This window comes from Hemitrygon akajei, chromosome 30 (genome assembly GCF_048418815.1).
Source record: "Hemitrygon akajei chromosome 30, sHemAka1.3, whole genome shotgun sequence".
In the NCBI taxonomy this organism is placed as follows: Eukaryota; Metazoa; Chordata; class Chondrichthyes; order Myliobatiformes; family Dasyatidae; genus Hemitrygon; species Hemitrygon akajei.
In genome coordinates this window covers 4,650,889-4,678,518 of record NC_133153.1, presented here as the reverse complement: position 1 = coordinate 4,678,518, position 27,630 = coordinate 4,650,889, and the positions used below count along the sequence as shown (strand labels likewise).

The 27,630-nt window shown below is 40.2% G+C and overlaps 1 protein-coding gene across 1 annotated transcript in view; it reads left to right on the top strand.

Annotated features, from left to right (window-relative positions):
* The window catches only part of LOC140718660 (E3 ubiquitin-protein ligase NEDD4-like), a 225,316-nt gene that overhangs the window by 168,735 nt on the left and 28,951 nt on the right, over positions 1-27,630 (top strand). The window contains exons 6-7 of the mRNA XM_073032690.1: positions 19,206-19,256; positions 21,837-21,898. Of these exons, the coding sequence (XP_072888791.1) occupies positions 19,206-19,256; positions 21,837-21,898 (113 nt within the window). The remainder of the gene's footprint in view (positions 1-19,205; positions 19,257-21,836; positions 21,899-27,630) is intronic.

Genomic DNA, 27,630 nt, shown 5'->3' with positions numbered 1-27,630 from the left:
TGACTCTTACCTCAGTGGTTGGTAAGTTGATGGAGAAGATCCTGAGAGGCAGGATTTATGAACATTTGGAGAGGCATAATATGATTAGGAGTAGTCAGCACAGCTTTGTGAAGGGCAGGTTGTGCCTTATGAGCTTGATTGAATTTTTTGAGGATGTGACTAAACACATAAATGAAGGAAGAGCAGTAGATGTAGTGTATATGGATTTCAGCAAGGCATTTGATAAGATATTCCCTGCAAGGCTTATTGAGAAAGTAAGGAGGCATGGGACCCAAGGGGACATTGCTTTGTGGATCCAGAACTGGCTTGCCCACAGAAGGCAAAGAGTGGTTGTAGACTGGTCATATTCTGCATGGAGGTCGGTGACCAGTGGAGTGCCTCAGGGATCTATTCTGGGACCCTTACTGTTTGTGATTTTTATAAATGACCTTGATGAGGAAGTGGAGGGATGGGTTAGTAAGTTTGCTAATGACACAAAGGTTGGAGGTGTTGTGGATAATGCGGAGGGCTGTCAGAGGTTACAGTGGGACATTGATAGGATGAAAAACTGGGCTGAAAAGTGGCAGATGGAGTTCAACCCAGGTGAGTGTGAGGTGGTTCATTTTGGTAGGTCAAATATGATGACAGAATATAGTATTAATGGTAAGACTCTTGGCAGTGTGGAGGATCAGAGGGATCTTGGGGTCTGAGTCCATAGGACACTCAAAGCAGCTGCACAGGTTGACTCTGTGGTTAAGAAGGTGTACGGTGTATTGGCCTTCATCAGTTGTGGAATTGAGAGGTAATGTTGCAGCTATTTAGGACCCTGGTCAGACCCCACTTGGAGTACTGTGCTCAGTTCTGGTCGCCTCGCTACAGGAAGGATGTGGAAGCCATAGAAAGGGTGCAGAGGAGATTTACAAGGACGTTGCCTGGATTGGGGAGCATGCCTTATGAGAATAGGTTGAGTGAACTCGGTCTTTTCTCCTTGGAGTGACGGAGGATGAGAGGTGACCTGATAGAGGTGTACAAGATGATGAGAGGCATTGATTGTGTGGATAGTCAGAGTCTTTTTCCCAGGGCTGAAATGGTTGCCAAAAGAGGACACAGGTTTAAGGTGCTGGGGAGTAAGTACAGAGGAGATATCGGGTAAGTTTTTACTCAGAGAGTGGTGAGTGCATGGAATGGGTTGCCGGCAACAGTGGTGGAGGCGGATGCGATAGGGTCTTTTAAGATAGGTACATGGATCTTAGTAAAATAGCACAGCTTTGTGGGCCGAAGGGCCTGAGTTGTGCTGTAGGTTTTCTATGTTTCTTTCTGTAGACACCCTTAGCCAAGGTTACATACTTCCTGATTTCAGTCTTTCAAACTCTGTAAGAATTTGCAAACCTTTGGCAAGTGGGATAGCATCTGCAGAAACAATTAACACCTCAGTTCTGATGAACAGTTTTCAATCTAAAACTGTAGCTGTCTCTCTTTCCATGTGTGCTGTCTGACCAACTGGCGTTTCCAGAATTTTCTGTTTTTATTTCAATCTCCAGCACCTGCAGCTTTTTCCTTGTTTGTTACATGTAAGGGATCTTCTCTCGTTCTTCTGATCTCAAGTTTAGATTCTTGGTGTATTCAATCTTTCAACAAACAGCAAATATATTATCCTTGGTAACAGTCTAGTCAGCCTTTACTACACTTTGTCCCCTGTAAGTATGGACTGTTTTTTTTAAGAATGAGAACCAAAACTTAACACAGTACTCCAGTGGTGACCTCAACTGGCCAAATATAATTGGCATAAAACATCCTTTCTGCTGCACTCAAATCCTCTCATAAATAGGTCCAACAGGTCATTTGTCTTTCTAATTGCTTGCTGCAGTTGTTGTTCAGTGATGTGCATAAGGATACCAAGGCATTCAGTAACGTTATCCAACTGCTTCAAATGTTTTTCACATTAAGTTGTATAAGCTTCAAGCTTACCCTCCCTCAGCATTTCTATGTCCCTTTGTACATCCTCACTCTGCTTACAGTTCCACCTGCTTTATTGTCATTAACAAATTTGGAAATTGGAAATACACCAGTTGGTACTACCAACCAAATTGTTGATATAGACATGAGTAGTTGGGACACATCCCTCTGATACCTACCAAGTACAGCTTCCCAGCCCAAGAAAGACCCATTTATAAACCTTCTTTACTTTGAACTCTAACCTATTGGTCAATTAATTGCCTTGAAAGTCTCCAGACATCTTGATCTATTTACTAGTTTCATCCTCAATGAGTTTCAGTAGAATAGATGAATATAATTTTCCTTCCATGAATTCAAGTTGAATCTGTTCAATCATATTAATTTTTTAGAGAACTGGTAAAATGTCCTTTGTTACAGATTGTAGGTTTTTCATCAACTGCTGATGTCCGGCTCATAATTGCTGTTTCTTCTCTCCATCCTTTCTCAAAGAGTGAGGACTCAACTTTTATTTTCCAATCCTCAAGAACCATCCCAGAATCTAATGAACTTTAGAAGGTGATCACCAGTGTGTTCACTCTCTCTGTGGCCCACTCAGGGATGTAGCTTATCATACCATTTGGCATTTATTGGCTTTTGGTCCCTTCAGCTTCTGTACAAACACAAAGTACATCATTAAGTTATTCAATTCTTCTGTCATTTTTTCATTCCTTATTTTAAATTCCTCCAACTCTTAATGCAAGATTTTTTTTTTACATCCATCTAAAAGCTCCTACAATCCTTCTTCATGCTTCTTTCCATTTACACTCACTTTATTCTGCCTTTCTTTGTCAATTTCCTAGTCTTCCTCTATTGAGTTCTAAAAGGTCTCGATGTTCAGACCTACAGTTATTTCTGACAGCGTTACATGCGTCATCCATTGATTTCACATTTTCTTTAATTTCTCCAGTCACCCAAGAATGGTGCATTTCTCTTGTTGGACTTGTGTGCCTTAAAAGAATGCACTTTTCTGTAAATTGGGCCATATTTCTTTAAATGATAGCCATTGTTTATCTGCCAAAGTCAAAGTAAAATTTATGAACGGAGTACACATATGTCACCACATATAACCCTGAGATTCTTTTTCCTGCATCATATCTTTCAACCTGTTTTGACTGTAACCAACACTTTCTGTTCAGTTTTGATTTAATATCCTAGTTTCTAATTGAACTGATCATTTTCAAACTCAGTATAAAATTCTATCATATCCCTAAAGGTCCCTTTCCCATGGCACAAATTGAGATTTAAAATCACTTTTTCCCTATTTGGTTCTTCAATATATCAACCTTGAGTCTATCTTCTGAGTTTGTCCTCCCACGTTATTACTGGTAATTCCTATGTCACATCCATGTGCAAGTTAAATTGCCCTGTTTATTGCTTTTATCCATCAGGTCTCCTAATTTCCTGATTTATGCTGAATCCAATATTACAGCTACTAAGGCAACCCAAAATCAGTTCACTTATTAAATAACCTTTTCTTTGTACTCTGGGTGTTCTCGTTTGCCTATAATATTGAATTGATTGTTCTCTTCCCAATACCTCATCTGTGCATTCACATCATTCTGGGGTGCGATAACGTTCTGTGTTAATTCAAGTCTGTCTGTTTGTATAACCAGTTATCAGACTTTAATCTTTAGATAGTTTTATTCCACTTAAGCTTTAACAGATTTATGCCTAGCAGGAGCCAAATCTCACTTCTCAGTGCGACCCCTCCCTGTTGCAAATGAAAATAATTCTGCTTCCTGCTGCGTGCAAAGCAATTCGTGTAAGAATAACTCCACACAGCATGCCTATGGATTGCTTCACAGTAGAATTCTGATATACAGCACAGTGTGACAAAAGAATGAAGGAAGTATTTAGAAGGAAGATTTTCATTTACAGTAGTTCTTCAATTCACAGATATTCAATTTAATTCTCAGGATGTTCCCAAGATATTTTACAGTTAATGATACGTTTTACACAGTTGTAAAGCAGGAAATGCAGTAATCCATCTGTTCATGGCGACATCCCACAACCTGAGAATAACAAGGTAATCTTGGTCGTAGTATAATTAATAGTCTCCTGTGTTCTTTAAAGCATCGTAACAGGCCCTTCCAGCCCAATAAGCTCACGCTCTTTGGGAAACAGGAGCACTGGAGAAAACCTATGTGGTCACGGGGAGAACGTACAAACTCCTTACAGACAATTACGGATATTGAATCCGGGTCTCTGGTGTTGTAATAGCGTTGCTCTACTGTGCGCCCTGCAAATCCACTTGAGCAAGTAGTAACTTGGCTGTTGAAATAAGATGGTGTGTTTGTCAGAAGGGCTTGGTGGGTTGGGGAGTGAAGGTAAGGTGGTTAAAGAGAAAGCTGAAAAGGTTATTAATCTTTTATGATGAAGGAAAGAATGCACACATGTGGGGATGAAGGGTAAAACTCCAGCCTACTAGTACTTGAGAGTGAGTGAGGGAGAGAAGACCAGTTTGTATCAGACAGAAAAGAAGAGATTCGAAAAGGAGGACAGTCCCCCTTAAACTGATGAGGAGAAAATGGCAAAATTAAACAAGAATTGGTTAAGAAGCTTTTGTATAATGTGTGGATACTTGGAGCAAACACTGAGCCGGAGGTGGGTTGGGGGTGTGGGATGGTTATTAAAGGACTTCAGTGATCAAGTGCAAAGGGGAATGTTTACAGAAGCATTATTTACTACTCCTGATTTCAATTAATTGATACTGTTTTTCTGCTCAACTTACATCCTCTGAGTCACCTTTCTTAAGACTATTGGAATTTTGCATGAAAGCTTTTAGTGGTAACAGAGAAACTCGCATAACTCTTTAGCCTGCTACGTTCAAGTCAACCGTTGAGTACATATCTACACAAAAACTACTTACCAGCCCTTCTTCTCCAGCCCTCGAGCTTTCCCACCCAACCGGCTTCACCTATCATCTTCCAGCTAACCTCCTTCCCCTCCCCCCACATTTTTATTCTGGCATCTTCCCCCTTCTCAGCCCAAAATATTGACTATCTATTCATTTCCATAGATGCTGCCAGACCTGCTGAGTTCCTCTAGCATTCTGTGTGTGTTGTTTTGGATTTCCAGTATCTGCATACCTTCTCATGTCTATGACTTGGTATTGTTATTTCTGTTTGAATAACTCGTGTAATTAAAAGTACATTCAGTTACCAGTTGGGTCCAGGTGTTGATTTTAACTGTCGTTTCGATGACAATCTCTGGCATCCTTATCAGAGATGATGCATGTCAGTCTGGTGGTGTATATACTCAGCTCTTGTCATCCATCCCTCCTGATTGGTTAATCCTCAACCAATCAGGTTTCTGCTGTCCTACCTTTTTTAAAATCATATTCTAGTTCTTACTTAGAGCAATACCTTCATCTTTGAAATTCTTATTCTCTAGTCTTATTTCAGTAGTTTCCTTCACTAGGCGGTCCCAAAAGCCATTGACGCGTGGCACAGTAATTCAAAGACTATACCATGCCTAGGCACCATCCCTGATGAAGACTGTGGACTTTGTCATTGAAATGTTGGTTAAAATTGACACCTAGGCTCAGCTGGAAACCTGAGAAGAGTTTATGCATACTTTTGTAATGTACCATTATATTTTAAAAAAATCAAACTCTTCCCCAGGAGAAGTTAGGGGCATGATTTTGCTACAAAGATGGTTGAGAGCCTCAGTGCTCGTTGATGTTTTTAAAACTCTGAAATTGCAATTTGAAGTTACATGTTCCCTTCGATGCACCAAACAGGATTTTAAAAAGTAACATTCATGTCCTGTGGGACATCCATTGAACGAACCTCTGGTTTGATTTTAGAGTTTGATCTTTAAAATGTTAATACCCATCTTGAAATCTGGTAAACAACAACTTAATTTAGCCATGTTAGAGCACTGTCTTTGATCATACATCTTTAATTTTCTTTCAAGATATTATTAGCTTTTTGGGGGGACTTTACTGGTGCTCTTTGTCAGTTTTGTCAAGTTGAAACTGGCAAGTTACAAAAGAAAATCATTTGAAAATATTTCATAAATTGGGGATAGTGACCATGTTAATTCAGCACTAAGTTTGTGTAGGGTGCTTGCCAAATCCTATACTAGTGGGAATTCCACACAAAATTTGAAACAAGTAAAATGCACCAAGAAAGGGCCATTTTATTCTGATAAGTTTAATGTATTTTTGTTGGCAACCAAGGAGCAAATTGTTTGCTCATTTTTTAAAATAACTTGCTTCCATATGTCAGCAGTGCGATGTACCAGGAATGTATTAATATATGAAAAGATTATTGTATAAGATACATCACAATAAGTGCTTCCCTGTACCATCCAATGCACAGTTTCTTAAGTGTGACTAAAAACCCTGGCACGGCATGATTGTTGATGACAATAAAGCAGCTTGGAAAATGGGAAACTAAATTGGGATCAAGCAAAGCAATCTGAAATTTCACCAAAAAAAGCAAATTATTAAAATAAGACCATAATGAGTGGAATTGTAAAATACAGGATTAGGTATGGTAAACTCTGGTTTAATGTTGACCTGACGAGCTTAGACAAGACACTGCGGATAAACCTTCTGGTTTTCTTTGAAAATAATTCCATTGGATCTTTTGCATCCAGCTGAGAAAGCAGATGGAGTTTTGGAGAGCGAATCAGATCACAATAGGTATTAAATAGAAGCAGGTGCAGTTCTAGTTGTCACATTGGAGATAAAAATGATTGAGTTTCTGAAGAGGGTAGAAGAATCTTTACAAGAATTACTTATGTTATAAACAGCTGGGTCTTTTATCTCTTGTAAAGAGAAGACTGAGATGACAAATTCAAGGTTTCAATATTTATCGATGGTTCTTTTTAGACTTACCAGGAGTTTTCATTTTTAACGGAGACTAAAACTAGAGGCAGTCAAAATAAGAAATTCACTAATAAATGAACCCAATGAATTCTAAAGTGCTTCTTTATTCTGAGGTTAGTATGAACAAACTGAGGGTAATGAGAGTGTAGGGCATGATATCACAATTTACAATTACGACAAATGCATTGATGTATGTAAGAAGAAGGCACATGAGCATCTGAAGGAGCAAGACGTGAATGGGCACTGTATTGATAATCAGACCAGGGTCTGCAGATGTTGGATATTGGAGTGAGAAACAATTTGCTGGAGGAATTTGAGGGTCAAGAGGCATTTGTGGGTGGGGGAGGAATTGTCAAAGTTTAGGTGAGAACCCAGCATCATGCACAAGAGTCCAGGTAGAGCAGGACTGAGTGGGCATGGCTTGTTTCTCTGCTGTGTACTCTATGTAACCCTGTGCCCGCAGAGTGAAGGCACTGGCCTACACTCACACAGCTCAGAAATATTCCTGAGTTGATGACAGGCATTTCTTTTGTTCACCTTCCAAAAATGTAAGAATGCATAAAGCAAGGAAATGTTGGCTAAGATGTGACTTTTATGCTAGAATGAATTGTGAATATGTTCTAAGCCAAGGCTTATCACACTGATACTTTGGCACGGCATGGCAATTGCCTATCACAATCCAGGAATCATTCCCACAATCTCAGTTATTTTGTTCTTGATTAGGTTAGATCTATAAAATATTGGAATTGTTGTTTATCCAGTATTTTACTGGCACAATTATTTATTTTTGTCATTATTTTCCAATATTAATTTTTGAAGTGCACTAGCACCATCTGTTGGTTAGTGACAGGATTGCAAGTAAACATTGCCTCTTGTGTTTTTAGCATACTATCTAATGTATACAGCAAGCTACTGGAATAGAGGAGCAGTCTGTATCCTTTCAGGGGTGGTTCAGTGTTAGAATCACTTTTAATCTGTAGAAAGTACGAGGACTCCCCAAAAGTTTCACTAAAGACCCCGGAACCAGTCAGTATTCTGACTAGGTGTGATATGTTGTTGGAATTGTGACCAGGATTGCAAGGATGCAGCAGTTAGTTGCTGCTCGAGATTTCTTTGAGAAACTCTTTAGCCTTCTATTCTATACATACTGGAACATAGCCATGCAATGACTGGGAATCCATTGAGAGGCATCACAAGACTTTCTGGTTAACAAATGAATGCAGAAAAGAAAGCCATTTTTTTTGACTAGGGTCAGTACAGAGAGTGGACAGCAAACAAACAACTAGTTATTTTCAAAGCTCTTCACTTTCTTTAAAGTTGAATATTTGTTTACATTAGAAACGATACAAATGGACCTGATAACGTGTTCCTCTAATGTGTGCTGCCAAGCATTGGTAGTCCAATGTTCTGCTTTTCCAGCAATTCACCATTTGCTGCACAGGATGGGGGCCAGATTGCATCCTTGGTGTTAGTGGGTAGATGACAAGATAATTCACTATCAAGAAGAACGTTAATCACTTTGTGAACTCCACCTATTGCAATGCAACTCTTTAAATCACCACTGTGCACAGCAGCATCTGGGGGCTGAGGTAACCCTGTCTAAGGGGGAAGGGAGCTTTGTAAGTGTGTCCAGAAGCGTCTCACTCAGGGCAAATTAACTGGCTCTGGATCACTGGTTCAGAGTGTGGAATACAGCCGAGGTTCTCTCTGTTGGTAGAAAGCAGCACAAATCAAATTACTAATCCATGTGTTTTAACCCTCAACAATAATGATCAGTTAGGCACAGAGAGAATCTATATTTACTGACATGTACCTTTATTGGCTCAGTTTACAAATGCATCAATTTACCTAAATATTTTCAAAGATACCTGTGTATAGCCAGTAGGTATCCCTGACCCTCCATGAATGACAAAGAACAGGAAAGGTATTATCTCTGTCTCTCTCCTCCTCACTCCGTATCTCTCCATCTCTCGATGTCTCTGATGCTGTCTCTGTCTCTGTTTGTCTTCCTCTCTACAGCATCTCTCTCTCTCTCTCTCTCTCTCTCTCTGTTTCTCTTTCTGTCTCTCTTCCCCTCTCTGTATCTCTATTTGTTTCTCTCTTTCTCTGCCTCTCTCTCTGTCTATCTCTATCTCTCTAATGCACATTTTGCCCCACCTCACGGAACATTTGAAAAATACAAACCATTCACACTTAAAACCACCTCAGAAATTGACTTGCTCTTAAGGCTTAAACCATTAACAAAATACTAAGTTACAATCAGACAAAAATGGGGAAATATGTGTTATTTTAAGACATTTTAACAAATTGGAAGTTACTCATCAGGCACAAGTAAACACTCAACTAGTTTAAAGCATGATGTCCCCACATCAACCAAAATTTCGACATCTTCTCACCTTCCTGTGACTCCAGTCTCTGATCATCATTAGAATTCGCCTTTTGCTATACAGTTCCGGGCATAATGACCCACATTAGCACAGATGAAACAGCAAATCTGAGCACAGCTGGGATGTTTACCCAGCTTCCCTGACTGGGTGAAGGTGCACTCCAGCACTGTGTTGCTTTGCTTTTACAATCTCTGTCGGTTTCTACCCTGTCCTGCATTTCTCTGTATGATGCCCTGAGTATTTTCTTCAAAGTAAAGTGTTTTAGCTGCTTCTGAAGTGCAGTAGATTCCAGTTAATTGGTCCATCAGTTAGTTGAGGCAGCTGCTTATTTGGGACAAATCTTAAAGGAAAGAGAACAATTTGGGAAAATAAAAACAACAACACACACAAAATGCTGGTGGAACACAGCAGGCCAGACAGCATCTATAGGGAGAAGCGCTGTCAACGTTTCGGGCTGAGACCCTTCATCAGGGCCCGAAATGTCAACAGTGCTTCTCCCTATAGATGCTGCCTGGCCTGCTGTGTTCCACCAGCATTTTGTGTGTGTTGTTGTTTGAATTTCCAGCATCTGCAGATTTCCTCGTGTTTGCAATTTGGGAAAATAGTCAGGATTTCCTTTGTTTATTTGGGCCACTGTGCTGCTTAATTGGGGCAAAAGACTGTTACCGAGCAGGTTCTAACTTGCGTCAGATGCATGACTTTTAGACGCTACACTTTGCTTTGAGTGAACAGGTTTTAAATAGCATCGGCTGCGTGTGTTTGTCTTCAAATAGTACTGATTTTTGATACTAATAGTTGACAAGAAATAAACAGTAAGACAATTCAGTACTGTTTTGCTTATTACAATTTCAAGCGTTGAGCCTTAAAGATGCCAGACACAGCCAGGAGTGAAAATGAAACAATTTCACTACTTCAACTAATTAAGAACTACAAAGAATTTGAAGGTGTCAACAATCATCTTGAATGTTACAATGAAAATGAGGATTTGGAGGATGCGATTGTCAAAAGCATTGTATAAAGACAGTCCATTTATCTGCACTGTGCTGATTTTGTTCAATTACCGTCAAAAGAACACGATGCGGATGGTGTTGATAAGTATTGGGAATTATTTCAGTTTTATAGTACTGTAGTCGTATTGGTAGGGTTATAATTTGTTCTGTATAATATCTTTTAAATACGTAATTTGCTACTCAGTTTGCCCTTTTTATACCTTTGTAATTATTTCCATGAAACTTTGGTTAATTGGGGCAGCCACATAACTGAGCCAAAATGTACTAGTCTCAATGTGTCCCAATTAACTGGAATCCATTGTATTCCTAAAGTTAAAATCTAACTCCTGCACTTCTTCGCCCATGCTCTAAACATTTTCCTAAGTATCGTGCCTCAGGGTGTGTAAAGTCATTGGTTGAACAGTTCCAACATCTTTCTAGGTTTGTCAGTGCTATGAGACACTAATGTTCTTAACCATCTAGTTGTAGATTCTGGTTCTAACTTATCTTGATCTAAGGTTAATCCATATACCCTTGAATCACCATCAATAGACAGATCACAAATGCATTCGGGTTTCTTCTTTCCTCCGGTAATATTTGCTTAGCTCATCTACTGGGTCCCCTCTGTTACCATTCATAACAATCAGTATCGCATCTTTAACCCCTCATTTGTTCCCCCAGCATGTTGCTGTGCTTCTGGCAAATCGCAGGGTATATTCAGATGCAGGTACATTATAACTACTCTCCTTTCCTTGGCATAATCTAGACTGTGTATTACTGTCTGGTGACTAATTACCTGAACAGCTTCCTATGGCAGGTATGTTCTATAACCTTAACATTATTCCTCAGCTGCTCTACCCCGAACAGGGTATCCGGCTTCCCCCTCTCTGATAGTAGCTGGGGATCCTGTTGTGCTGATGTAGCACCTGCTCCTTTTGGATGTACGTTTGTGGGGGCTGCTCATCGTAAACATATCTGGTCACCTTATCTGCGAAAACACTCCAATCTGTCTCTGCTTATTCACTTTCCTCCCCTCTTTCAGATTCAAAAGCACACATTATTCCTTTCAGAGCAGCAAGCTGGCACTGTAGCTTTTGTATCTGATTTAAAACAGTTTGTATGATCTCCAGTGTTGCTTCTCTATTCCATGTATGAGACCATAAGAGATAGGAGCAGAATTAGGCCATTCTGCCCATGGAGTCTGCTCCACCATTGCATCATGACCAATCCCAGATCTCACTCACCCCCATACACCTGCCTTCTCACCATATCCTTTGATGCCTGACCGATCAGGAAATGATCAACTTCCGCATTAAATATACCCACGGACTTGGCCTCCACTGCAGTCTGTGAAAGAGCATTCCACCGATTCACTGCTTTCTGGCTAAAAAAATTCCTTCTTACCTCTGTTCTAAGGGGTCGGCCCTCAGTTTTGAGGCTGTGGCCTTTAGTTCTGAATACTCCCAGCATAGGAAACATCCTCTCCACATCCACCTTTCAACATTTGCTAGGTTTCAATGAGATCTCTCCCCCCTCATACTTCTAAATTCCAGTGAGTACAGGGCCAAAGCTGCCAAACGCTCCTCAAATGTTAACCCCTTCATTCCTGGAATCACCCTCGTGAGCCTCCTCTGGAATCTCTCCAATGACAACACATCCTTTCAGAGATGTGGGACCCAAAACTGTTGACAATACTCCAAGTACGGCCTGACCAGTGTCTTATAAAGGCTCAGCATTATCTCCTTGCTTTTATATTCGATTCCCCTTGAAATAAATGCCAACATTGCATTTGTCTTCTTTACCACAGACTCACTGTAAATTAACCTTCTAGGAGTCTTGCACGAGGACTCCTAAGTCCCTCTACACCTCTGATGTTTGAACCTTCTCTCTATTTAAATAATAGTTCGCATTATAGTTCCTTTTATCAAAATGCATTATCATACATTTCCCAACACTGTATTCCAATCTGCCACTTTTTTTGCCCATTTTTCCAATTTTTCTAAGTCCTGCTGCAATCACATTGCTTCCTCAGTACTACCTACCCTCCACTTATCTTCATATCATCTGCAAACTTTGCCACAAAGCCATCAATTCCATTATCCAAATCATTAACAAGAAATGTGAAAAATAGTGGTCCCAATACTGACCCCTAAGGAACACCACTAGACACTGGCAGCCAACCAGAAAAGACCCCTTTATTCCCACTCACTGCCTCCTGCCTGTCAGCCATTCCTCTATTAATGCTAGTATCTTTCCTGGAACGCCATAGGATTTTATCTTGTTAAGCATCTCACATGTGGCACCTTATCAAATGCCTCCTGAAAATCCAAGTAAATGACTTCCACTGCCTCTCCTTTGTCTCTACCCTGCTTGCTACCTCCTCAAAGAACTCTAACAGATCTGTCAGGCAAGATTTCCCTTTACAGAAGCCATGCTGACTTTGACTTATTTTATCATTAGTCTCCAAGTACCCTGAAACCTCATCCTCAATAATAGACTTCAACACTTTCCCAACCACTGAAGTTAGGCTAACTGGCCTATAATTTCCTTTCTTTTGCCTTCCTCCCTTGTTAAAGAGTGGAGTGACATTTGCAATCTTCCACTGCTCTGGGATCATACCAGAATCAAGTGATGCTTGAAAGATCATGACCAATGCATCCATTATTCTTAAGCACCCTCTCTCAGGACTCTGGGATGTAGTCCATCTGGTCCATGTGACTTATTCATCTTAAGACCTTTGAGTTTGCCTAGCGCCTTTTCCTTGGTAATAGCAGTGGCACTCACTCCTGCTCCCTGACTCTCACGGACCTCTGGCACACTGCTAGTGTCTTCCGCAGTGAAGACAGATGCAAAGTACTCATTACGTTCATCTGCTATTTCTTTGTTTCCCCTTTACTACCTCACTAGCATAATTTTCCAGTGGTCCAATATCAACTCTCACCTCCCTTTTACTCTTTATATAGCTTTTAGTATCCTGCATTGGCTAGTTTGCCCTCATAGTTCATCTTTACTCTTCTTATAGTTTTTTTTAGTTGCCTTTTGCTGGATTTTAAAAGCTTTGCAATCATCCAACTTCCCACTCACTTTTGCTACCTTATATACCCTTGGCTTTAAGCAGTCCTTAACTTCCTTTGTCAACCACAGTTGCCTACCCCTGTCATTTGAGAACTACTTCTTCTATCCTGCACCATGTGAACTATTCCCAGAAACTTTAGCCATCTCTCTCTGCTGTCATCCCCGCCTGTATCCTCCAACAATCCACCTGGGCAAGCTCCTCTCTCATACCTCTGTAATTCCCTTTATTCCATTGTGATACAGTTACATGTCAGTTATGCTTCTCACTCTCAAATTGCTGTATGAATTCAATCGTATTGTGATCTCTGCCTCCTAAGGGTTCCTTTATATTAAGTTGATTTCTGTATCACATTCAAAGCCGCCTTTAAATCACGGCATTGCTTCCTCAATCCCTCCATGCATTCTTCGCTGCTTCTTCCTATTTACTCTTTTCTTTAACCAGTTATTCGCACAAACTGAAACTGGTATATATGCATCATATCTACATTCCTCTGCTCCTGTAAGTCAGTAAACTTCTCTTTAAGGTATTCTACCTCGTTGTGCAGCCTTTCGATTTCCTGTTCTATTCTGTCCCGCTCTACTTCAGTTCTCTGCCAATAGTCTATGTTTTCTTCTTCTCATCTGTCCCTCTCTATTTTAGCTCCTGCTAACATTCTATCCAATTCTCAATTAGACAGCCAAAAGCTACTGGCTTCAGTAATAGTTTAAATCCCTTGTCTGACAATTTCCCTTGAGTTATCTACCAAAGAGTTGCCCCAGCGGTTTTCTCTTCACTGCCAGTGTGATCAGTATACTCTCTGTATTTTGGCCATTTCCCCATTATGAATTTCTAGAGGAGTCCCTGCCAATCAAAACAGCTCAAGTCCTCCAGACTTGCAGAGTTCCCTGAATTCTTCATCCTGGATTAGCAACAGCTAACTACCCAGCGGCAGATCTCTCTGTACTTTACCAACATGGTCTGACTCCAGTCACCCGCTGACTCTACAGAGAGATTTATCCTTGAGCCCCAAAAGGGATGCCAATTCTGCTACAAGTTTTAACCCTCCACAGTAATTATCTGTTAGGAACAGTGAGATTACGTATTTGCTGACAAGTACCTCAGTTAACAAATATGTGAATTTACATAACTAAATATCTGGATGAACACTCTGGTTTCCCTGACTTCCATGTACAGTCAAAGAATTGAACAAGTAGTACCCTGGAAAAGGAGTCTACACTAGCCAGGTATTCCTCTTGATCCTGATGTAATCTCCACACTTTTGACGTGGGGTCATACACTTATGCGATGGTTGGTCTTCACCAGAGTTGTCACTGCCTGTACACCTGAAATCCTCCATTCTTATCTTTTTCCTTATCAAATCAATATGTGATAGTTCCATTTCCCCACACTGCTCGTTTCTACCTCCTACCCAAGATCCACAAACCTGTCCATGTAAGCCCATTATTTCTGCACCACATTAACAAATGCATTGGTGCTGCTTCATGCACCCATGCTGAGCTTGTCAGTTTCATCAGCTTTGTCTCCAACTTCCACACAATGATTAAATTCACTTGGTCCATTTCTGACACATCCCTCCCCTTTCTCGATTGCTTTGTTTCCAGCTCTGGAGGCAAACTCTCTACCGATATCTTTTATAAACCTACCTATTCCTAGGGCTACCTTGTCTACACCTCTTCCCATCCTTTCTCCTGTTAAAATGCCATTCCCTTTTCTCATTTCTTTGTCTCTGCCAGATTGACTCTCAAGATGGGCCTTTCCTTTCCAGGGCATCAGGGATGTCCTCCTTCAAAAACAGAGTTTCCCCTCCTCCACCATTGATGCTGCCCTCACCCACATCTTCTTCATTTCCCGGACATCTGCACTTTCCCCATCTTCCTGCTACCTTAACAGAGACAGAGTTCCTCTTCACCTACCACCATATGAGCCTCCACATCCAACGCATCATTCTCCACAACTTCTGCCATCTTCAACCAGACCTTACCACCAAACACATCTTTACCTGCGCTCCACTCCCCACTCTCCACTTTATGCAGGGATTGCTCCCTTTGTAATTCCCTTGTCCATTCATCCCTGTCCACTAATCTCCCTCCTGGCCCCAAACAGTCCTTCCAGCTGAGGCAACACTTCACCTGAAAATCTGTTGGGGTCATCTACTGTATCCCCATTCCTTTTCTTACTTGTTGGTCCATGATCTCCTCTTCTGTCCTGTTGGTCCATGATCTCCTCTTCTGTCCTGTTGGTCCATGATCTCCTCTTCTGACTTGTTGGTCCATGATCTCCTCTTCAGTCTTGTTGGTCCGTGATCTCCTCTTCTGTCTTGTTGGTCCGTGATCTCCTCTTCTGTCTTGTTGGTCCATGATCTCCTCTTCTGACTTGTTGGTCCATGATCTCCTCTTCTGTCTTGTTGGTCCATGATCTCCTCTTCTGTCTTGTTGGTCCATGATCTCCTCTTCTGACTTGTTGGTCCATGATCTCCTCTTATGTCCTGTTGGTCCATGATCTCCTCTTCAGTCTTGTTGGTCCATGATCTCCTCTTCTGTCCTGTTGGTCCATGATCTCCTCTTCTGTCCTGTTGGTCCATGATCTCCTCTTCAGTCTTGTTGGTCCATGATCTCCTCTTCTGTCTTGTTGGTCCATGATCTCCTCTTCTGTCTTGTTGGTCCATGATCTCCTCTTCTGACTTGTTGGTCCATGATCTCCTCTTATGTCCTGTTGGTCCATGATCTCCTCTTCAGTCTTGTTGGTCCATGATCTCCTCTTCTGTCCTGTTGGTCCATGATCTCCTCTTCTGTCCTGTTGGTCCATGATCTCCTCTTCTGACTTGTTGGTCCATGATCTCCTCTTCTGTCCTGTTGGTCCATGATCTCCTCTTCAGTCTTGTTGGTCCATGATCTCCTCTTCTGTCTTGTTGGTCCATGATCTCCTCTTCTGACTTGTTGGTCCATGATCTCCTCTTACGTCCTGTTGGTCCATGATCTCCTCTTCAGTCTTGTTGGTCCATGATCTCCTCTTCTGTCTTGTTGGTCCATGATCTCCTCTTCTGTCTTGTTGGTCCATGATCTCCTCTTCTGTCCTGTTGGTCCATGATCTCCTCTTCTGCCGTGGTGAGGAAACTCTTAGGAACAATAGCTCATATTCCATCTAGGAAGTCTGCAACCTGATGGCATGAACATCGATTTCTCCAATTCCAGTAATTTTTCCACCTCCGTTTTCCCTCTATTTCAGTTGCCAACATTTACCTCTTTCTTTCCTCTTCTTCTCACTTGCCTTTCACCTTCAATTGGAGCCCCTACTCTTTCCCTTTCTCCCATGATCCACTCTCTTTTCCTATCTCCTTTTCCACCTACCACCTCCCAGCTTTTTACTTCATCCCCCTCCCCACACCTTCTTATTCTGGTATCTTTCCCCTTCATTTTCAGTCCTGATGAAGGGTCTTGGCCTGAAATGTCAACTGTTTTCTCCTCTCCCTAGATGCTGCCTGACCTGATGCTTTTCTCCAGCATTTTGTGTGTGTATTACTCTGGATTTCCAGCATCTGCAGAATCTCTTGTGTTTAAGTTTCAATTTCATCGGCTCAACCTCATCTGACTGACCTGTGTCAGCTTCTCATTGGATGTAGCCCAAGGCTCCGAGCAATATTGCTTCATGACTCATTCCCCCAGCCTTGTGCCCGAGGTAATGTCTTTTTCCAAACTGCCATTTTGCATAATAAATGGCTTGTCATCTGAAAATGGTCTCAGATTTAACAGATCATCAACAGAAAACTCATTGTGTCCATGTTCAGTTGCTCTAATTAAGATATCCCTGAACAAGAACCAACTCACAAGCTTTTCACAAAATGGCGGCTACAAGAACAGTCTCTCCAAATGGCAGCTCCTTTTCTGCAACCACATGTCCAGAACAAAATCTTTAGATTTGTCTGTTTCCACTGACCTTGCCTCATTTTTATTTGTTGATTTGTAAGATTTGAGTTCTTTCTGGTCAATGCATGTGACACTTTTAAATCACCAATTTACTGATGTTCAGTTTGAGGTTTGTCTGTTGGCTCTAGAACAACTGTGGTCTAACCAATAACATCAGAGCTGAATTCCAGAGAGGAGATGACTGTCATTGATGTTTAGAGAACCTGAGCCTCTGCATCTCCGGCTGCAACTGGATCCTTGACTTTTTTATCGTGAGACCACGTTCAGTGTAGATCAGAAATAATGTCTCCTCGCTGGCAATCAATGCTGGTGCATGTCAAGGTTGAGTGCTTAGACCACTGCTTTACTCTCTCTACACCCATGACTGTGTGGCTAGGCACAGCTCAAATGCCATCTATAAATTTGCTCATGACACTGTTAGCAGAATTTGAAATGGTGATGAGGAGGTGTACAGGAGTGAGGTAGATCAGCTAGTTGAGTGCTATTGCAACAACAGCCTTACACTCAATGTCAGTAAGACCACGGAGTTGATTGTGGACTTCAGGAAGGAGGAAGTCAAAGGAACACATACCAGTCCTCATCGAGGGATCAGAAGTGGAAAGGGTGAGCATTTTCAAGTTCCTGGGTGTCAGCATCTCTGGGGATCTATACTGGGCTCAACATATTGATACAATTATAAAGACGGCACAGCAGCAGTTCGATTTCATTAGGAATTTGACGAGAATTGGTATGTCATCGAAGATTGTTACAAGTTTCTACAGATGTACCGTGGAGCGCACTCTATGGAGGGGCCATTGTACAGGGTCCAAAAAAACTGCAGAAAGTTGTAAACTCAGTCAGCTCCATCATGGGCACCATCCTTCCCAGCATCCAGGACACCTTCAAATGGTGATGTTTCTTCTCATTGCTGCCATCAAGCAGGAAGTACGAGAACCTGAAGACATACACTCAACATTTCAGGAACAGCTGCTTCCCATCCACTATCAGATTTCTGAATGGACAACGAAGTATTGTACACTATCTCCCTATTTTTTTGCTCTCTTTTTGCACTACTTAATTATATTTATTTCAATGGTAAGTTGCAGTTTTTAAAAATTATTTTGTATTGCAATGTACTGCTACTGAAAAACAACGTATTTCACAACTTGCCAGTGATATTAAATCTGATTCTGATTCTGATTCATGTGAAACATTATGAAGGTAGAGTAATAGATGTGGTATATATGGATTTTAGTAAAGGGTTTGACAAAGTTCCCCATGATGGGTTCATTCAATGATGGCAGTTCATCTCTGCCTCAGGATGATGCATCAGGATTGTCTCCATGCACTAAGAACCGTACTGTAGTGCCCCACCGATGACTAGCCTGTCAGAAAGCATCTGCTAATGATTGTGAATCTTCCACAGAATACTACTCCTAACTCCTCAAAGAGTTCCCTGCCTGCATGCAGCAATATTTGGCCAAAGGACAGGTATAGGCAAGTAATTGTACTACACAAATGCCATACAATTGCAATCTCTAAAAGAGAGGGCATAGTCTGTTTCAAAGGCTTTATTATTGACAAATCCACAGTGCTAAATCTTCAGGTAATCCTTGTCCAGAATCTAAACTCGAGCAATTGTGTACGCCTATGAACGGTCAGGCGCTCTGCGTCTCAAACTTCATGATTTGCCTCCTGATTCCCCAAGCCTTTTTGCCATCAACCCTTTATAGTTGCCAGGTCAATGTAGTGAATGCTGCGTGATCACACTGGGAAAACTTTTATCACGAGGATGGCAGAAGTTCATTATGTTTGTTGACGTGTCCTTGAGAGCAATCAAGAATTGGGCAACAAGTACCTGCTTTACTAGTAATGCCCACTTCTCAAAGAACTTAAAAATAAACAGAGTTATATTAATAATAAAGTTGTGTATGATCCTACTTTAAACCAAATGACTAATTTCTTTGTTTTTGTTCCTTTCCCTGACATCCCCAATTCCCACCCATCCTCTTCACTCTCCTTTCTCTCTGCTTTTCTTAGACCAGGGATGATTTTCTGGGCCTGGTGGATATTCCTCTTCATCATATCCCGGTAAGTTGTAATTGCACCCGAGAGACCATTGCACATTTATTTAGGGTTATATTGGTGGTGTTCATGTTACTACTTCTATTAACATCCTTCTGATAGCTCAATATTTTGTCACCCTGACTCCAGTATTTCTGCTGTGGATATGACTGTTCACTGTTCTCTGCCACTTGTGAGAAGTTCTTCTTCTTGTGAAATAAAGTTGCTTCAGCACATTGGGAGAAAAGTATAAGTGAGTCTAGAAGCATTGGAAAAGGCAGGGGTTAACAAGGGAACACAGGGATCAGTGCTGGGGCCCAAACAATTTCATAATTTATATGGAATACTTGGATGGATGCACCATGGATGTGACATTGACATTTTGTTGATATTACACGGGTAGGAAAGCAAGTTGTGAAAAAGCCTTTAAAGATGCTGCAAAGGGATATCAGTAGGTTAAGTGAGTGGGCAAAATAGTGGGAAATTTGTCTGTTTTGACAGAAAAATCAAAACATTGAAGTATATTTACTGAATAAACGGAGTGTATTTACAATGAGAGATTTCACAGCTCTGAAATGCAGATCTATCTGGGTGCCCTAATAAATGATATGCTAACTGCTAGTATGCAGGTAAAGCAAGTAACAAGGAAAATTATTCGGTTGTTGCCCTTTATTATGAAGGCAATTGAATATAAAACTAGGGAGGTTATGTTTCAATTATAATTGGCATTGGTGAGTACACAGTACTGCATTGATTTTATTTATGGAAGGGTGCATTGGAAGTGGTACAGAGAGGATTTTCTAGAGTGAATATTTGAAATGGGTAGGTTGTTCTATCAGGGAAAGTTGGACAAGCCATGCTTGTATCTTCTGGTGTCTAGAAGGGCAAGAGATAACTTAATTGAAACAAATAAGATCCCAATGGCAGATGTGGAAAGAATGTTTCTATCTGTTAGAATACTTAGAAGTAGGTCTGTTTCACAGTGGGGGAGGGGGGTAACATGCTAAATTAAGACAAATGATGTGATATTTTGTACCCTGAGGGTGAGAATTTTTGATACATTGGTAGAGTGTATGAAAAAATATATTTTTATAATCTTAATACTGATGTAGATGGAATGTTTCTGAAACAAGGTTACTGAAGGGAATGTGGATTTGAGTCTACAATTAGGTCTGTAGGAGGAAAGGTTTAGTTTTGCCAGAAACACAGGAAATGGAACAGTTGACTCTGACTCCGGTAGGAAACCCTTGGTTGGGTTATGTTTAGGATTAGGAGAGACATAATGAAACCTGGGGAATCATCTGAACATGTTCGACAAGAATGGGCGACTGGGAGACTCGATAGAGCACTGCTTCTTCACAGAAGTTGCTCAGATCATTATTTCAAAGAAATTTTCTTGTTAATTTAGCAGAAAACCCAGTGCTGTCACATGAAGTGCTTTTCTGAGTACAGCAGATTCTGTCTGGATTGTGTGAAAGGAACACGTCAACAAGACCTGTGATGACAACTTTCCAATTCTTAGTTCTTTACTCTCAAAATTGAGCTGCTTCCAACCACATTTGATATGTGATGGAGAGAAGTTCTCGGGTCTGAGAGCTGGTCTGCAGTTGCAAGCTTGGAAACTGATGAAGTACAAAATCTTTTTTCAGTTTCATAACTGGAGGATTGGTGAAATGTAAACCAATCACTCTGTGTTCTAACTTTTATCTGAAATAAACACAAAACATTTTGAATTTAGTGAGAGAGGCTTACCTTTCTCCTTTACCATGCACCCATTTATTCCACAGGGAAAATCCTTGCAGCTGCTTAAGGTGATTTGTCACTGTTCAGACAAGCAAAATGTCTGAGGTAAAATGCTGTCAAATACGCAGCATGTCATGTTGCATCTGTGGGGAGAGAGAGAGAGAGACTCTTTCAGATCAGTGACCTTTTATTAAGCAAAATTTAAAATGTAGCAGTCTCTGTTGCAGGGAATGGTTGGAGATAATTATTGACACATGGTGACTGTTGAAAGTGGGGTGATAAAGGCTGGTCTGTAATTAACATTGATTCTGCTTTGAGGTGTACATTGGAAGAGATGAATAAAATCTGAAATGCCATAAGAAGAGGAAAGAGAACCTGAATGATGGAATATTTTAAGAATGGGATAACTGATTTCCTGAAATCATTGGAGTTGATGTTGTGTCTGGAAGTCTGCAATAAGCTGGTTTAGAAAATGAGGGGATCTTATTGAACCCGGGAGTAGAGATTAGAGTGGGCTGAGAACCAATGTGACAAGGGTGGAGACATCCTTTTCGACTGAATGAAGGACATCCTTTTGGACTGAATGAAGATGTTTTGCAACATAATTCCACATAAGCTGATGTTAACTCTGTTTAATTGTTCTCAGCTGAGGTACAAATAAAGCAGTAATTTACAAAGAAAATAACTCATAGTTGTAAACACATTGGCCTATATTGTGTGGAAGCAAGCAAGTCTTTCTTGACTGGAAAAAAATGTGTGTGTAAATAGATAACTGGTGGAAAAATAATTAAAGCCTATAGTAAAATAATGTAATTGACATATAAGTAAATATATTGGAATTAATGGCTATTTTTTTAATTGCAGACGGAAAATCCAAACTTAGACAGACCTTATACATTCAAGGATTTTATTCTCCATCCTAGAAGGTAATTGAAACTATCCAGGTGAACAAGTACAGAGGGTTGTAGCCATTTTCTCTTCTGGAGTTACATGCACAAAATTCTGGAGGAACTTGTGTAAATCAGACAGCATCTATGGAGGGGAGTAAAGAGTCAACTTTTTGTTCTGAAGCCCTTCATCGGACCTCCTCCATTAGTTCCTTCAGCATTTTGTGTGTGTTTCTCCAGATTTCCTTCATCTCCTGTGTTTATGATTCTCCTCTGGAGTTGATGTGAATGCCTATCTTCTATTTGGATTTTTTTTCCACCAGGTTCCTGGGGCAATAACAATAGTGCCTCACAATTTATCTTTTTGTACCGGATCAAACCCGCTGTGCTATTCTTCATTTCAGTGCTTTCGTTCTAAGTTGTTGGAAACAATTAGTGCATGTGCAACAACATTAAGGAAGATATTGAAAAGCGTCTATCTGTGTGTATATTTATCTACTCAGTAAGAATAGGAAGTTTATGAAAATATGGTCAAATGGATTAAAGAACTGTACAGCACAGGAAGGAGGCTGTTTGGATCATCATCTTCATGCTGACCGACAAAGTACTATCCAAACTAAGTTCACTTGGTCTGTTGTTTTGTAAGTTTTGGCACATGAGTGTTCATCTAAATACTGTTTCATTTCACTGACTGTTTTTGCAACTTCTCCATTTCAGGAAAGCAGTTTCAAACTCTTGGGTGAAAAAAAAATCATTCCTCACTGTTCCAAGGAAAATAGCCTCAGCCTAGCCAGTCTTCCTAAGATTCCCGTGTTCTGAAACTGTTCCCTTTAGCAATCACATCCATCTTGTCATGCAGAGGCCAGAACTGCACACAGTACTCTATCTGTAGCGTAAATAGTCTTGCATGTAGTTGAGTATTATCTCTTCTCTCATTCTTTTTTGTATCAATATTCCTTGTGCTGCCTTATCCCCCTCTCCTGGTGCCTTTTAAGAAAGTGTGGATGTACATCGCAGTATCCAACCATTTGATATGGCTTCCCCTCCATAGTTTCCCTCCCAAAAGGTGTTTCATTGACTCCTGATGAAGGGTTTCGGCCCAAAACCTCGTCACTACCTCCTCCCATTGATGCTGTCTGGCCTGCTGAGTTCTGCCAGCTTTTTGTGTTTTTATTTATTTCCAGCATCTGCACATTCACTCGTGTTTCATTACACTTCTGACAATTTGCATTTTTTCTGCCTGCCTGACCTGTTTAGTTTCCTTGCTATCAACTGCAAGCTTTTTTGTCATCTGCTAATGCCCATTAATATTTAAATCTCAAGAGCAAGGAATCGAGTACTAAGCCTTATGAAACCCCACTGTAACAGCCATCCAATCACAAATCACCACTGCCCTTCGCTACATGCCATTAAGACAATTTTGGACACTTGCACATTTCCCATGAGGGCTGAAATTTTTGGATTAATCTGCTATGTGGGACTTAGGCAAACTCATTCTTAAAGTCTATGTATCAAATAGGTACCCACTTTATTACCTCCTCAAAAATTATTTTTGCATCGATTATTTTATACGTGAATACTCTCCTTCCAACGAGTGCCTTTCTAAATGAGGATTTATACTGCATCTCAATTCTTCAGAGGAATTTTCTTACAATTGACTGATAGATAATTATTAGATTCTTTTCCTTCTCCCCTTTGAAACTTTGGTAAAAATTAGTGATCATGTGTTCCTCTGGCACCATGTCCGTACTCACGAAGGATTGAAAAATGGTCATCAGACTCTTCACCATTCATAGGGCATAGAACAGTACAGCACAAGAACAGGTCCCGTGGCCCACGCTGTTGTGCCAAACCACTTAAATTAGTAATCAAATGGCCAACTAAATTAATCTCTTCTGCCAAGACAATGTCCCAATCCTTCCATGTACCTCTCTTATGTAAAGTTTAAAAGTCTCTAATGTATCTGCCCTTCCAACCATCCCAGAGAGCACATTGCAGGTACCCACCAGGCTCTGTGTAAAAATAGTGCCCCTCATATCAACTTCAAAATTAACCCCTCTAACCTTAAATGCATATCCTCCTCACTTCATTTCTAAAATAAATTTCACATGGGCCTAGCAATTTATCTAGATACAGTAAAACTTTGGTAAATAACAATGTTTCAGCATGTGGCTTCTCTGAAACTCACTGGGTTCTCTGTAAAGTTTGTTATACCACAGCATTAAAAAGTGTCTCAAGTAGTGTTGTTGGGAATGAACTGCTGTTTCCATTATCCCTGTTTGTATATTTTTAATTTCTTCTGTTTTGCCCCTCATCATCAAATGTATTGAAGTCTATTATGAAAGGCTGATCTATAGAAATTCAATTGATTTGGATCATTGGGTTCGCAGTGTTCAGTGCTGAATCAAATCAATTTGAATTTCACAAGTATATAGTCTAGCCAGAGAGGTTAAAGAATACTTGATGCTTAACCATTAAACAGCTTTTCATCAGTAGAACAGAAAATATGATCCCTCTTCATAGTCAACTGGAAAATGTATTTCAGAGTTTTAAACTGTGTAATGCTAAAAAAATTAATTTCAATTCCTCTTTTTGCTCTGAAACATTTGAGTGACCTAATGACCAGTTCAACATTAAACATGGAGATCTTTTAATGGCCAGAAGTATGAAATGTTGGATAACTTGAATTAAATGGCTTTCAATGAGAAACTTGAAATCTGGCACTTCCTCTGCTCTCAACCTGAAAGATGATCTTATTTCAGACGTGTGCCCCTTGAGATACCAGACACCCACTTATACTTCACTTAACCGGTTATTTTTCATGAAGTGGGTTACTGTGGTAACAGCAAGCTGGTCAGCTGTATCAAATACCTATGGATGTTTTTTTTTGTATGGGTTTTCAAAATGCAGTCTGTGGAATTTCCCAAAGGGCCAAAAACCAGTGTTAGTTGAAATTAAAGATCATGAAATCCAAGGTATATTTTTGACTTGGTTGGAAAATTGATGACCAACAGGAGTTGGAGATTAGGAATAATGGATAGTTCTCTAACTAGTAGAGTGAAATATTAGTATAATTTTTTAATGATGGATGATGGGGTAGGAGGGCACACATCCAAGTTTAACACTAAGATAAGTGGCATTATAAGTGTTGGGAAGTATGGAGCAATGAAGCAGGAAAGACTAAGTTATGAAGAAAATCTAATAGATTAAGTGAAATGACAAAAGGATGGCAAATGGACTTTAGTGAATCAAAATGTTAGGTCGTTCTGATTTAGTACAGATAGACCAAAAGAGTTTCTAATTCTTAGTAAGTTGGAACTAGTGGAGGCTGCCATTGGGGATGGGGAGCCCGTGGATTGAGATTGTTGAAATTCCCAATACCATCAACTGAGATCATTGCAATCCCCAAAACCATGGATTGAAATCATTGAAATCCCCAATACCATGGACTGAAATCATTGAAATCCCCAATACCATGGATTGAAATCATTGAAATCCCCAAAACCATGCATTGAAATCATTGAAATCCCCAAAGCAATGGATTGAGATTGTTGAAATTCCCAATACCATTCACTGAGATCATTGAAATCCCCAAAACCATGGACTGAAATCATTGAAATCCCGAAAACCATGGACTGAGATCGTTGAAATTCCCCAATACTATGGACTGAGATAATTGAAATCCCCGTATCATGGATTGAGATATTTGAAATCCCCAAAACCATGGATTGAAATCATTGAAATCCCCAAAACCATGGATTGAAATTATTGAAATCCCCAAAGTAATGGACTGAGATTGTTGAAATTCCCAAAACCATGGACTGATATCATTGAAATCCCCAAAACCATGGATTGAAATCATTGAAATCCCCAATACCATGGACTAAGATCATTGAAATCCCCAATACCATGGACTGAGATCATTGAAATCCTCAATACCATGGACTGAGATCATTGAAATGCCGAATAACATGGACTGAGATCATTGAAATCCCCAATACCATGGACTGAAATCATTAAAATCCCCAAAACCATGGACTGAAATCATTGAAATCCCCAAAACCATGGACTGAGATCATTGAAATCCCCAATACCATGGACTGAGATCATTGAAATCCCCAATACCATGGACTGAGATGATTGAAATCCCCAATACCATGGACTGAGATCATTGAAATCCCCAATACCATGCACTGAGATTGTTGAAATCCCCAAAACCATTGACTGAGATCATTGAAATCCCCAATACCATGGACTGAGATTATTGAGATCTCCAATACCATGGACTGAGACTGTTGAAATCCTCAATTCCATGGACTGAGATCGTTGAAATGCCGAATAACATGGACTGAGATCATTGAAATCCCCAATACCATGGACTGAAATCATTGAAATCCCCAATACCATGGGCTGAGATCATTGAAATCCCCAATATCATGGGCTGAGATCATTGAAATCCCCAATACCATGGATTGAAATCATTGAAATCCCCAATACCATGGACTGAGATCATTGATATCCCCAATACCATGGGCTGAGATCATTGAAATCCCCAATACCATGGGCTGAGATCATTGAAATCCCCAATACCATGGATTGAAATCATTGAAATCCCCAAAACCATTGACTGAGATCATTGAAATCCCCAATACCATGTACTGAGATCATTGAGATCTCCAATACCATGGACTGAGACTGTTGAAATCCCCAATACCATGGACTGAGATTGTTGAAATGCCGAATAACATGGGCTGAGATCATTGAAATCCCCAATCCAATGAAATATTACTATTTAAATATTAAGGGTATAAGAAAATGGAAGTTATGCCTCGGTCATGCTCAGTCCTGGTTAGATCACAACTGGAGCACTCTGAGGTATTCCGGTTATGCAACCTTGGAAGAAATTACTCAGACTAAACAAGTGTTGCCTCAAATTTAAAAGTGTATGTGTCATTCAATGTTAGTTATTGAAACCATTTTATGACTAATAGAATGGAAAAACACCATTTCTGTGGGTTTGAAAATGTTGATGTAAGTCTTTCATGAGTGAAGTTTGGAAATCCATATATAACAGAGATTTTTGGAAGTTTGAAACTCTTCCTTAAATTCTAGCTGATGTTAAGTAAGTTTTTAATGTTTAAATTATAAGGGTAATAATGCTAATCAAAATATTCAGGGGTTTTAGTATAAAAACCCATATTGAGGGGGTAAAGGTTAGTTACTAAATTGAATAGTGCAAACTCATGAATGTTATTGATTGGATCCTGCGATTATATTTCCTTTGAGTGAAATTGCAGCTGAACTTTAGCTTGCATTATGTTTGTATCCCTCATTCAGTAGAAGTTGCTGTGTAACAGTGTAAGTGGGAACCAGGCTTGTTCTCTCAACCCAATGACAGCTTCATGCACCGCCTCCTGTGTGATAATCTGACTCCATGCAGGCTGTTCCATTGGATATCTGTGGCCTTTGTGAAAAGGTCTTACACTACAAAATAACTTTCATTCTTCTGGTTGTATGTGGCATTGAGCTAGAGTGGCTTGGTTCCTTTGCAGAAATGATCACATTGATGTCAGCTTACAGTTAACTTCTAGTTTGTTTTTCTTCCTTCCCATCTTTTGCACCAGTGCTTGCCTACAATGGTTTGTAATCACTATTGTAACTCTAGTCACTAAAATTTGTTACCACGTATACTTCTATTTTGATTTATTTAATTAATTGTAAAAAAGAGGGGTGAAAATATAGCAGATCTTAGTATCTTGCATTACTTTTAA